At 40.2% G+C, this 13,726-nt stretch overlaps 1 protein-coding gene across 1 annotated transcript in view; it reads right to left on the bottom strand.

The window, feature by feature from the left end:
• Positions 1–1,324: 1,324 nt before the first annotated feature.
• LOC130279165 (acyl-CoA dehydrogenase family member 11-like) overlaps positions 1,325–13,726 on the bottom strand; it is a 156,689-nt gene continuing 144,287 nt past the window's right edge. Inside the window, exons 10-15 of the mRNA XM_056528680.1 lie at positions 10,660–10,800; positions 10,481–10,573; positions 10,297–10,404; positions 9,949–10,120; positions 5,245–5,311; positions 1,325–5,148 (exon numbers count right to left, since the gene is read on the bottom strand). Of these exons, the coding sequence (XP_056384655.1) occupies positions 5,022–5,148; positions 5,245–5,311; positions 9,949–10,120; positions 10,297–10,404; positions 10,481–10,573; positions 10,660–10,800 (708 nt within the window). The 3' untranslated portion in view covers positions 1,325–5,021. The remainder of the gene's footprint in view (positions 5,149–5,244; positions 5,312–9,948; positions 10,121–10,296; positions 10,405–10,480; positions 10,574–10,659; positions 10,801–13,726) is intronic.

Genomic DNA, 13,726 nt, shown 5'->3' with positions numbered 1-13,726 from the left:
ACCAAGGACTAACTAGATCAGTAAAGTTTCCAGCTGCACCCAAATCCAAAAATGCAGACAGAAAAACAGGTATTCCAACTGGAAAGGGTCCCAGGTACATAGGCCCAGATTAACTAAGTGGAGACAAAAACAAGGTCTAATTTACCCATAGTCATTAATCACAGCTCAGCTTTCATTTCTCAGTGCTCAGGTAACATGAGAGCTGAGCTCTGATTAGTTGCTACTGGAAAATCGGGCTATAAAGTTTTGGACAGCAGTCCTTTTTGCCTAGGGTCACCTATCCCAGTGACCCTAGGCATTAGAGTTTTCTGAATTAATCTCAGACAGTTTTAGTAAAACTAGACCACAGTGTTTCAGAGAGCATTCCTTTTGGCTAGCATCAGCTCTCCCAGAGACACTAGGAAGTTACATTTTCTGACTTCATCAGACAGTTGTGGCCATAATGTGCCTTGCTGCGACAATACATAGGATTTAAACTTACCTTTATTGTTGTGCCTGATTAGACAGCTTATGGTGTTCCATTGGCATCAGCCTTTCAGAAGGCAGGGAAGCAGCATCAACCTCCAGAGACCTTATTCAGGTAGTTTCCCTGGAGTGTCACCTAAAACTCATGTCTGTGCAGGTAGCGAGGGAGATCAGGGCTCTGATGGAAACAGGATAATTTCTTAATGGCTAGCTCAACCTTAATGCTATCCGCGAGACCCTCCCTGAAGACCCTACCTGGGCTTCAACCTTCCAGAACAACTTGGCTGCCAAAGTGCATAATAATATAGCATACTGCCCCATGATCAGAAAGCATAGACAAAGCAGATGCTGCTTATATTGGTTCCCCAAAAACAGTGGCTGCCAAAGTCTGTAAATCTGTGGTTTCAGGATCGTTACTTGCCACAGTGGATTAGACACTGATTGAGGAATCCATACATCATAACAGTTGAACTCCAGACATGAGTGAACATAGTGCTGTAAAGAGTGCCAGGGATCCTGGAACTTATGGTGTGGCAGGTGAAGAAATGGCCTTGTGAAACTGACAATAAGAAACCTATAATGGAAAGATCTGAACCTTTTTTTGTGTTTTGGACTCATTCCTTGTTTTTGTTAAAAAAAAAAAAAAAAAAAAGTATAATGACCAAAATGAGGCCCCAGAAAGAGCTTGGGACAAAACTGAGTGGGAACAAAGCCTTACAGAGAAACAGGTGGACACACTGTGTTATCCAACCAGTTTTGGGCCACACTTTGCAGCAGAGTCTAAGTACCTATTAGGTTTTCATCCTTTATTCTTGTCCAGGATGTGGAAGCTGTCACTTTCTAAAGTGATCTGGTGTGGGGAGCAGCTGGCACAGTGGACAAAGTGTCACCAAATGACCACCAAAGGTAAGAGAGTCAAGGCTAAGTCAAGCACAGGAAAGTCAGTACAGTACAAAGGGGTCAGTCAAGATCAGATTCAGGAGAACAAGCATAGGTTAACAATAATTAGACCGCAACTCAGAATAACTTTACTTATAGTAAGGCCATGTTCACAACATGATTAGCCAACACGTTGCAGACATACATCAGCATCCTGTCAAAATGGGACGCTGCGTTATACTTGCATGTACAGATCCCATTAAGTTTAATTGCCCAAAAGAAGACCACTAGTGACTATGTTTATTTAATTTTCCAAATTTTGACTCAAACCATAAAGAAAAGCTATCTATGCTTTATGGTTTTAGCCCAGACACTGGTATGCTTGGAAAATGACCTGAATGTAATTGCTAGCTGATTACTGTTTAGGCCCTGGTCGATTAGGGAAAACATACGTTGACATCCTATTTTGACAGAATGCCGATGTATATGTGGAGCATATCAGCAAACAGTATTGTAAAAAGGGACATAAACCAGAATGTTCCTCAGGGAAGTAGGAAGTAAAGAAAATATTAAAATATCAACACAAGTGCACAAAGAAAAATAGACTTTGGATATTTATTGTTATGTTTTGAACCTTCTATAAAAATGGTTTACCATTCAGAAATTTATCAAAGTCAAATCAATATTGTGTTAGCTTTATAACTGCACTCACTTAAACAAATACAGATTAAGAACAATGTAAAAATTCTAAAATTCGTTGATTTACTATACTGAGATTCGTTATTTCTCTGAAATTATAATTAATAATTAGTTTTTTTTTAGTTAGTTATTTCTCTGAAATTATAATTAATCCCAGACAGTCTCTATTAGGCTGCTTTCACATCTCGATTTCTCCATCTGACTTGAGTACACGATTTTATAACTTAAAATCGTATGAAATCGAATATAAAGTCGGATCCATTGCCCGGATGTGGATCAAATCGGATGTGTGTAATGGATCCGATTTATTTTTATATTTTTTCAAAATTTTAATAACCATAACACGTATAGACAAAGCAAACAAATATGTATAAAACAGTTATCTACACATAGAGAAAAAAGAAGAAAGATCCAAAGAAAAAGGGAGGAAGAAAGAAAAGAAGGGAGGAACAATACATTCACACATCTACTCATTCACTCTTTCCAATCTAATTCTTTGTTATATATTATGTAATCCAAAGGGTATTACATAATTAATCTGTTTTTATATTGATCCACTCTTTTTACCTACTTTTCCTAACAAGTTAATAAGACTATCTAAACTATTCCAATTGGGATCTGATTTTTTAATGGAGGTCAATGGATCCAACTTTATATTCGATTTCATATGATTTTAAGTTATTAAATCGTGTACTCAAGTCGGATGGAGAAATCGTGATGTGAACGCAGCCTTATAGAAAAAAAATGTACAATCGATACGGCGCAGCTTTTTTGCTGGAGCCATTAAGCACCTATAAGTTGTGACTATGAGTTGTTGAGGACCTGCTGATAGGTGTAAACACTACAAAGTATTTAACTACTCCTTCTACAGATTCTTCCCTGAGGTAGGGTAGTATTGATCAGACATGTAAAACATATATATATATATGTTCCAGAGGATTTCAGGTAGCTCAAAAAAAAAAAAAAAACCCCTATGGCTTGAACTAGGAAAAAAATTCCAAATTTGCTGTCCCTGCTGGGGTCCTTGCCTGGGATGCTGCAATAATATTGGCCCAAAATTATGAATCTGTCAAAAGCCAAAACATGGCTTGTTTTTCCTTCAGCAACCAATCACAGCTCAGACTTCATTATACCGGAGCTTGCTAAGATATAAAAGCTGAGCTGTGATTGGTTACTATGGGAAAACCAGACAGTTCTGCTTTAAGGCAGATTCATAACTTTGTATCATTGTGTACATAATGCACATGACGTTACAGCCGATGCTTGCCTTGGCAGTCATGTGCTGCCGCAAAAATATTCAGTGCTTATATATGTTACTCACTAGGTCATGCTTTACATGTCTTTTTTATGTATCTAGCTTCTGTATTCAGCTCACAAAAAAGTGGGCCTGTCTCAGAAGATTTGTAGAATCTGTCATATTTAGGCCTGTTTTACATGAGCATAATACATTTGTGCCACACAACCTGGGCCTATCATGGGTCTAATGACCTGAACTAAAAGCATCATAGATCCATTTGTTACTGTCAGTTTAGGTCATTAGAACTGTGGTAAGTCCAGGACTTGTGAGGATAAGGATGCAGAAATGCACACACATTATAGTTGAGTGATACTGGCCTTATTAAAGGGATATTCCATAAAAAAAAAATGTTTTTTCCACATATCAACTGGCTCTAGAAAGTGAAACATATTTGTAAATTACTTCTATTAAAAAATATTAATCTTTCCACTACTTATCAGCTGCTGAAGTTGAGTTGTTCTTTTCTGTCTGACAAACAGTGCTCTCTGCTGACACTTCTGTCTGTCTCAGGAACTTTCCAGAGTAGAAACTCAACTCAACTTCAGCAGCTGATAAGTACTGGAAGGGTTAAGATTATTTAAAGTAATTTACAAATCTGTTTAACTTTTTGGAGCCAGTTGATATGAAAAAAAAAAGTTTTTTTCCTGGAATACCCCTTTAACATCCCACATCACTTTTTGATGTAAAATGCTGGTGTAACTTAACCAGGCAAAAAGTAATGCCACTTAATTAATCTGTCAGTTTCTGCTTTCTGTTTATTTTCCAGTATGTATAACATGCAGATTGTGCTGTGGATTTTTTGACAGATTTCACCCCTGCTAAACTGCAGTGTAGAAGTGAAATCTGCAAAGTAACTCACATGCTCAATTTCCCTAGATTCTTCACTCGGGTAGAGTATTTTTTTAATGAAAAATGTAAACCTGTGAGATTTAGGCAATATGAAGGGTGTTTGTCACTGTGATAAGCAAAACAGCCAGCATTCTGGCAAAAACTTCTCTAAAGAACAGAGCCTACACCACATTTATAATTGCATACTTCACCATGCACCTTAATCAACAGTTTGTGCCAGATATATTGCATTTTTTGATGCATTATACTAAATAATATAAATTATGCCAGAGAAGTGTCGTAAGTAAAAACTGATTTGTAGAAGCAGGAGCCTGAGCTACTGAAATAAATTGGGCAGTTTCTGACCAGTTTAATTTTCTAACATGTGTAACGTGTATTGTGCTGTGGATTCACTGCAGGTTTCAACCATGCTACAGTGGAAATAGTCTGCAGTAGGTGGATAAGACTTATAAAATCTCATCCACTTGCTAGTACCCCCGCAATCTCCTAAATGGGACCCCGGCTCTCTGTCAGAGCACGTGCTGTAGGACTTTCTGTGTCCATTCATTTCTATTAAGAAGTGCTACTTTTTTTTACGATAGTTTCCTGGTATTAAGCCTTGATAAATCCATTCTCCCCTAATAAAAGGGCTGCACCTATGGTTCATACCACTATTTCAGTTTGTATGTGGCTGTTAAATACTAAGTCTATAAAATCGGCTGACATTTTTTCTAACTTTGAAATTAGGCATTCATCATAAATATTAATCTATTTTTGTACTAAGAATGTTAGGTGGGAATCTATTAAAAAAAATCATTAATATGATAAAGGCAAATCAGAAAAAATCTATAACCTATAGCTTTCCCTTTATAGATGGACTTTCTCCATACACAAGCTGTCTGTTCATGGAGGCTGCATCTGAGTTATAGCATCCAGAAGCTTCAGCTGTGTTGACAGGACACAGATCTTGTTCACTCCATCTGAGAAGAGACCAAAAACAATATAAATAGAAATACACTTGCTTTTTCTCTGTAGGCTAATAATGACAGCCTGGGCCAGGACCTCTTGGAAATTACCTTTGAGCACAATATACTTCTGATTCTGTTGCTCCAGACCAAGCTGCATGGTCCACAAAGAGACAACCTACAGGGGGAATACACTATGATTGTAACATGTGAAAGTCCAATTGTAAACACATGACAAATCAGTCTCTGAGGATGAGCTCTCCCCTATTTCCCAAATAAAGTCTCTTATAGTAAGTACTTATTAAAGGAGTAGTCCAGTGGTGACTCAGTGGTGAACAACTTATCCCCTATCTTAAGGATAGGGGATAAGTTGCAGATCGCGGGGGTCCGACCGCTGGGGCCCCCTGCGATCTCCTGTACGGAGCCCCGAGAGCCCGCGGGAAGGGGGCGTGTCGACCTCCGTACGAAGCGGCGGCCGACACGCCCCCTCAATACAACTCTATGGCAGAGCCGAAGCGCTGCCTTCGGCAATCTCCGGCTCTGCCATTGAGATGTATTGAGGGGGCGTGTCGGCCGCGGCTTCGTGCGGGGGTCGACACCCGCTATTTGGCCGGAGAGCCGGGGCCCTGTACAGAGAGATCGCAGGGGGCCCCAGCGGTCGGACCCCCCGCGATCTCAAACTTATCCCCTATCCTTAGGATAGGGGATAAGTTTTTCACCACTGGACTACCCCTTTAACTATCAGGGTGAAATAACATGTGCCAGATTTGTTGCACAAATTTCTACGACATTATCAAAATAAGGCTTACAGAAACAACCCCATTCAGATATGTGAAACGGATATTAATCAGTCGCAGAATTTTTTTCAACATACTTGTTGAATGTTAATTTCCCCTTCCTTAGGGAGATGTTTAAATAATTCTGGAAAGTGTCAAGTGAAAGGTAGAGCAACATTATGGGGTGGCTCCACGCAGTAACATATTAAGAAGATATTTTCACTCTAGTAGCAGGTGCTAAGCTGCAAATCTACCTGCAGACGGTAAGCTACAGTGTATTAGCTGGCGGGACATCTATTCTTTCTTTTTGGATTGCAAAGAGAGCTGTTTCAGCAATATCAATAAATGCCATCTATGCAACTATCTTATGAGAGTAAAATAATTATGTATGTGCAAGGAAGTGAATGAATAATATGTCCAGAAGATCAAACTTTTCTTTTAAAGGGCTATATGAAAGGGAAGCTAACAGAACTGTTTTTGTGAAAAATTTATTAATTACAGAATGCAAATTAGAGCAGTGTTCCTCAAGCACCCCCCAACAGGTCATATTTTCTGGATTTCTTTAATCTTTCACAGGTGATATAATTATGGTCAGTGCATCACCACAGCTACATGACCTGTAAATAACTAAGGAAATCCAGAAAACATGACCTTTTTTACACCTGCTCTGATCTGTCTGGTTTTACTCAGCTCAAATCCACCACATTTTATGTGGAAACCTTTGTAGATATGTTGGGTTTTTGTGAAAATGTCGGGAACACACCCCTTTTCAGAGACCACGCCCCCTTTTAACCCACCCAAACCCCCCCCCCCTGCGGCCACGCCCCTTTTCGGGTTTTCTTTGCAAAATGGAGAGTTAGTCGGGTTTTTTCAATTCTGACGCAAAATCTGGCGCAGACAGAATTTCTAGCACAATGCAACAGAATTTGGCGCACAACCTGACAAAACATGTCGGGTTTGCAATAGTAAATGAGGGCCATGGTGCGCAAGACCATACAGCTGTTTCCACTCAGAACAGGCCTTCCCATGGTCGACAAAAGAAGTTAAGTGCACGTGCTCAGCATCATATCCAGAGGTTGTCTTTGGGAAATAGACCTATGAGTGCTGCCAGCATTGCTGCAGAGGTTGAAGGGAGTGTGTGTTTTTGGGGGGGGGGGGGTTCAGACCATATGCTGCTGAGCACTGAATCAAACTGGCCTGCATGTCTGCCATCCCAGAAGGAACCCTGTTCTAAAGATGAGGCACAAGAAAGCCCACAACCAGTTTGCTGAAGACAAGCAGACTAAGGACATGGATTAAAGAGACCAAGATAAACTTATTTCATTGAGATGGTGTCTAGAAGGTGTTGTGGAAACCAGGTGAGGAGTACAAAGACAAGTGTGTCTTGCCTCCAGTCAAGCATGGTGGTAAAAGTGTCATGGTCTGGGCCTGTATGAGTGCTGCTGGGACTAGGGAGCTACAGTTCATTAAGGGAACCATGAATGCCAACATGTACTGTAACATACTGAAGCAAAGCACAATCACCTCCCTTCTAAGACTGGACTGCAGGGCAGTATTCCAACATAATAACAACCCCAAACACACCTCCAAGATGACCACTGCCTTGCTAAAGAAGCTGCTGATAAAGGAGATAGACTGGCCAACCATGCATCCAGACCTAAACAATATTGAGCATCTGTGGGGCATCCTCCAACAGAAGGTGGGGGAGCGCAAGGTCTCTAACATCCACCAGCTCTGTGATGTCTCCAGTACATGGAGGAGTGGACTGCAGTAGCAACCTGTAAAACTCAGGTGAACTCCATGCCCAAGAGGCCTAAGGCAGTGCTGGAAAATAATGGTGGCCAAACATAATATTGATACTCTAGGCCCACTTTGGACATTTCCACTTTGTTGTCAAGGTTCAGACATTAATGGCTGTGTGTGGAGTTATTTTAAGGGGACACGATATTAAACACAGTTATACAGGCTGTGCACTCACTACAGTGAAGCAGAATGTAATTTCTTCAGCGTAGTCACATGAAAAGAACTAATAAAATATTTACAAAGATGTGAGGGGTGTACTCACTTATGTGAGATACTGTATAGATATTCTCATCCTCCTTCCCTTGCAGTGACATGGCTAAATATAGTGCTGAAATCTAACGCTTGCACAGATACAGTGCCATGCATCATGGCTAAGTTGTAAATGAGATAGAGAGAGATTGTAATGCTGTATTCAGCTAGGTCTCTGCAGGGGAGGTGGTGTAATATACAGTCATGTACATTTTGCTATACATGTTTTGCTATACACATGTTTATTCCCTTTGTGTGTATTGGAACTAAACCACAAAAAGGGAGGAAAAATAGCAAATTGGACATAATGTCACACCAAACTTCAAAAATTGGTTGGACAAAATTATTGGCACCCTTTCAAAATTGTGGATACATAAGATTGTTTCAAGCATGTGATGCTCCTTTAAACTCACCTGGGGCAAGTAACAGGTGTGGGCAATATAAAAATCACACCTGAAAGCAAATAAAAAGGAGAGAAGTTCACTTAGTCTCTGCATTGTGTGTATGTGTGCCACACTAAGCATGGACATAAGAAAGAGGAGAAGAGAACTGCCTGAGGGCTTGAGAACCAAAATTGTGGAAAAATATCAACAATCTCAAGGTTACAAGTCCATCTCCAGAGATCTAGATTTGCCTTTGTCCACAGTGCACAACATTATCAAGAAGTTTACAACCCATGGCACTGTAGCTAATCTCCCTGGGTGTGGATGGAAGAGAAAAATTTATGAAAGGTGTCAACGCAGGATAGTCTGGATGGTGGATAAGCAGCCCCAAACAAGTTCCAAGCTGTCGTGCAGGCTCAGGGAGCATAAGTGTCAGCGCGAACTATCTGTCAACATTAAAAATAAATGAAACGCTATGGCAGGAGACCCAGGAGGACCCACTCCTGACACAGAGACATAAAAAAGCAAGACTACATTTTGCCAAAATGAACTTGAGTAAGCCAAAATCCTTCTGGGAAAACATCTTGCGGACAGAGGAGACCAAGATAGAGCTTTTTGGTAAAGCACACCATTCTATTGTTAACCGAAAACGGAATGAGGCCTACAAAGAAAAGAACACAGTACCTACAGTGAAATATGTTGGAGGTTCAATGATGTTTTGGGGTTGTTTTGCTGCCTCTGGCACTGGGCACCTTGAATGTGTGCAAGACATCATCAAATCTGAGGATTTTCAATGGATTTTGGGTCACACTGTACAGACCTGTGTCAGAAAGCTGGGTTTGTGTCCGAGTTCTTGGGTCTTCCAGCAGGACAATGACCCCAAACATACATCAAAAAGCACCCAGAAATGGATGCAACAAAGCGTTAGAGAGTTCTGAAGTGGTCAGCAATGAGTCCAGATTTAAATCCCATTGAACACCTGTGGAGAGATCTTAAAATTGCTGTTGGGAAAAGGCACCCTTCCATTAAGAGACCTGGAGCAGTTTGCAAAGGAAGAGTGGTCCAACATTCCAGCTGAGAGGAGTAAGAAGCTTATTGATGGTTATAGGAAGCGACTGATTTCAGTTATTTTTTCCAAAGGGTGTGCAACCAAATATTAAGGGTGACAATAATTTTGTCCAGCCCATTTTTGGAGTTTGGTGTGACATTATGTCCAATTAGCTTTTTTTTCCTCCCTTTTTTGGTTTAGTTCAAATACACACAATGGGAATAAACATGTGTATAACACAACATGTGTTACTGCAATCCTTTTCTGTGAGAAATACTTCATTTTCTTGAAAAATTTCAGGGGTGCCAACATTTACGGCCATGACTGTACATAAGGAGGTGTTTGTTAGCAGAGCTGGTGGGTGGGCCTAGTTGTGTACTTATGCAGGGGCTAAGAAACTCACTCATTTGCATAATGCTATTAATGATTAATAAAAGTTTTATGACCATCAGTGTCACAAGCTCTAACATCCTATAGCAGCAAATTAGTATGGACAACCCTGCTCTTAGTTTCCCTTAAAAACGATTTTTGGTGTGAGTAATAATGCTTTGATTACCTATGTAGATTTTAGCAAGGCTGTAAGCAAAATCTCTGGCTGCCAGCTCTGTGAAGCTCTTTCCTCTCATTCCTGCCTTCTGTGTGAAGTCTTTTAAGTCCTGCAGAGCTTGCAGCAGCCGTGAAGTAGATTGGGACAGACTGGGAATATTAGATACAGCTTCTAGCTTTTCCTGCAGGAAAGAAATACACATAGCATTTTCATATGTAAACACTGTTCCGGGGGACTGTATTGTGAAAATAAAAGTTGACAGCCTGCAACTTAAATATTTATAAATAATACACATAATCAAGCAGTGACCACAAATTTTAGGCAACATGGTTATGCTAGGTCATTTATAATTATTACCTGAGTAGAAGAAAAAAAAGCACTTAAAACCTTCCCTTGGCTCTTGCTGACTGACCGCAGGACATCAAGAGATAGAATGTTGGTTGTTCCTTCCCAGATTGTTAGTACCTATTACAGAGATATAAGTAGGTAAAACGAAGAACAACTATTTTACAGTGTTGCACTCTAGTAACATAGCACTTACTTGAGCATCTCTCAGCAAAGTTGGCAAACCTGTGTCCTCCATATAACCTTGTCCTCCAAAACACTCCAGCCCTTCTGATATGACGGCGACAGCCTTGTGTGTACAAATATATATATATGAGACAATGTACATATTCCAATATATAAGTGTACTTCAGCAAAGTGATCGGACTAGTGTACCTGCTTCCCTGTGTAGAGCTTGGCGATGGGAGTTAAAAGGCGGAGAAGATGTTGGTCCTGTTCAGTTGCCATGTTTGTTTCTTCCAGCCCCAGCAAACGCGCAATCTCCATAAGAAGAAGAAAAGCTCCCCGAGCTTGCACCTAAAAGGAAAAAACAATGGGGGAGATTTATCAAAACCTGTACAGAGGAAAAGTTGCTGAGGTGCTCATAGCAACCAATCAGATCACTTCTTTCATTTTTGAAAATGCCTCTGTAAAATAAAGATGCAATATGACTGGTTGCTATGGGCAACTCAGCAAGTACATCTACCTAGTAGGTCTGCACCCTCTTATTTGATTTTTTATAAATCTCCCCCAATGTGTGCAACTGTTATGTGGTAAAATAGACTAAAATGTTGCCATAACCATAATAAAAAACGGGCTATCCTTGTCCACATAATGGTGATCAAGTCCCAGTCGTAAGTACAGTAAATTGTTTAAGATGTTCAAAGGCGGCTCCACCATCAGGCAGGCCAGGCAGCAGCGGACACTTAACTCGCCCCTCTCTGTGAGGCGAATGCTGCTGCAAGTCACACGGCGTCCCACATATGAAAATTATGTTTGTTTACTAAAAGAATGCTATTTGGTGGAGCTGCAGAAAGAAATTTCCTGTGGCTGAGGAAGAGCCTCCTCATTGAAGACCTGCTGCCAACCATAAGATTTGGCAGCCTGTATTTAGCAATTCCTCCTGAATGCTGTATATAGTGATGTGCAACCAGAACCTTCCCCTCCTGTATTATACAGTGTACAGAGTGTCACAGTGCATAGGGGGTGCGCACCAAATATCACTATATACTGTACATAAAGAGACAGGTCACACTCCTGTACACAGTTGTAATTGACACCCCTGTGCACTGTATAATAATTAATAGGGGGGGTCACACATTACTACTATTGGTAGTGTACAAGTGTGATAACATCAAAATATACAAAGTGTCCATATGCTGTAAATCAGTCTCAATGGCGCTAAATGGCCAAAAACAGTCAATAGGAATGATAGTCACATAGATTGCACTGTGGTGCACATTGCACACCGCGGTGCAATCTATGTGACTATCAATTCTACTGACTGTGTTTTTGGCCATTTAGCGCTATTGACACTGTATTACAGCATATGGACACTTTATTATTATTACGGCATATGGACACTTTATTCTGATACTACCATTGGGGAAGCAATAATATTGAGGTTGTCTTATCTATTTTATTTTAATTTGTTATATTGGGGGAGATTTATCAAAACCTGTGCAGAGGAAAACTTGCCCAGTTGCCCATAGCAACCAATCAGATCGCTTCTTTCATTTTTATGAAGGCCTGTGAAAAATGAAAGAAGCAATCTGATTGGTTGCTATGGGCAACTGGGCAAGTTTTCCTCTGCACAGGTTTTGATAAATGTCCCCCATTGTTGTCATTTGAGTCTGCCGCAAGGGCCCTGCGACGGTATTCTTACTTTATGTGTATATTATTTATATTAAATTATTATTATTTATATGCATTTATTCTGACCCTATTTATTGGACAACTCATTCTATCCAATATTTCTTCATCCCCTATACCTTTGAGGAACTGGTTTTAATTATATATTTTTATCCTGTACACTACAGTATACACTGTATGGGGAGGTCACATACTAATACATCCAATGTAAGCTTTAGGAGGTGAGCAAAATAGTTCCCTATGTACCCAAGATTATTTTTTTTTTTAAATGGCGACAAGAATTTAACATCTTGTCACCATTTTCAGCTAGTCCCGCTACTATTTTTTGGAGCAGTAACTTTAACCCCTTTGAAGGCACATTCAATTTTCAGTTTTGCATTTTAATTTTTTTCCCATCTAGTCCTTCTAAGAGTCATAACACTCAATTTTCCATCTATAGTGCCATATGAGGGCTTGTTTTTGACCCATTGTACTTTGTAATTACACCTTGCATTTTACCATAATGTATAGCAAAACAAAAAAATAAATATTTGTGAGATTTGCATTCTTTTACGCATTTCACTGTGCAGTAGTTTTGACATGTTATCTGTACTGTATGCCTCAGTTGGTAAGATTCAAACGATACCAAATTTCTATTCTTTCCATTTAAAACTTAAAGGGGTACTCCGCCCCAGACATCTTATCCAAAGGATAGGGGATAAGATGTCAGATCGCCGGGGTCCCGCTGCTGGGAAACCCCGGGATCTCTGCTGCGGCTCCCCGCTATCATTACTGCACAGAGCTCCATGCTTAATGAGGGGCAATACAGGGGCCGGAGCATCGTTACGTCACGGCTCCGCCCCCTCGTGACGTAACGGCCTGCCCCCTCAATACAAGTCTATTATTCTGTAGGTCCATACCGTTAAAATGGTACCCTTCTTATATAGGTTTAATTTTGTCGTACTTCTGGGAAAAATCATAACTACATGCAGGAAAATGTATGCGTTTAAAAATGTCATCTTCTGACCCCTATAACTTTTTTATTTTTCCCCTTACAGGGCGGTATGAGGGCTAATTTTTTGCACCGTGATCTGAAGTTTTTATCGGTACCATTTTTTGTTTTGATCGGACCTTTTGATGACATTTTATTCATTTTTTAATGGTATAAAAAGTTACCGAAAATGCGCTTTTTTGGACTTTGGAATTTTTTTACGTGTACGCCATTGACCGTGCGGTTTAATTAACGATATATTTTTATAGTTCGGACATTAGCGCACGCGGCAATATGTTTATTTTTATTTACACTGTTATTTTTTTAATGGGAAAAGGGGGGTGATTCGAACTTTTATTAGGGAAGGGGTTAAATGATCTTTATTAACACTTTTTTTTTTGCAATGTTATAGGTCCCATAGGGACCTATAACACTGCACACACTGATGTTTTACACTGATCACTGGCGTGTATTAACACGCCTGTGATCAGTGTTATTGGCACTTGACTGCTCCTGCCTGGATATCTCAGGCACGGAGCAGTCATTCGCCGATCTGACACGAGGAGGAAGGTAGGGTCCCTCCCGGCGTCCTATAAGCTGTTCGGGACGCCACGATTTCAC

Source organism: Hyla sarda, chromosome 1 (assembly GCF_029499605.1).
Source record: "Hyla sarda isolate aHylSar1 chromosome 1, aHylSar1.hap1, whole genome shotgun sequence".
In the NCBI taxonomy this organism is placed as follows: Eukaryota; Metazoa; Chordata; class Amphibia; order Anura; family Hylidae; genus Hyla; species Hyla sarda.
Note: the sequence above shows the minus strand (reverse complement) of the source record. Positions and strands in the feature narration are given on the sequence as shown.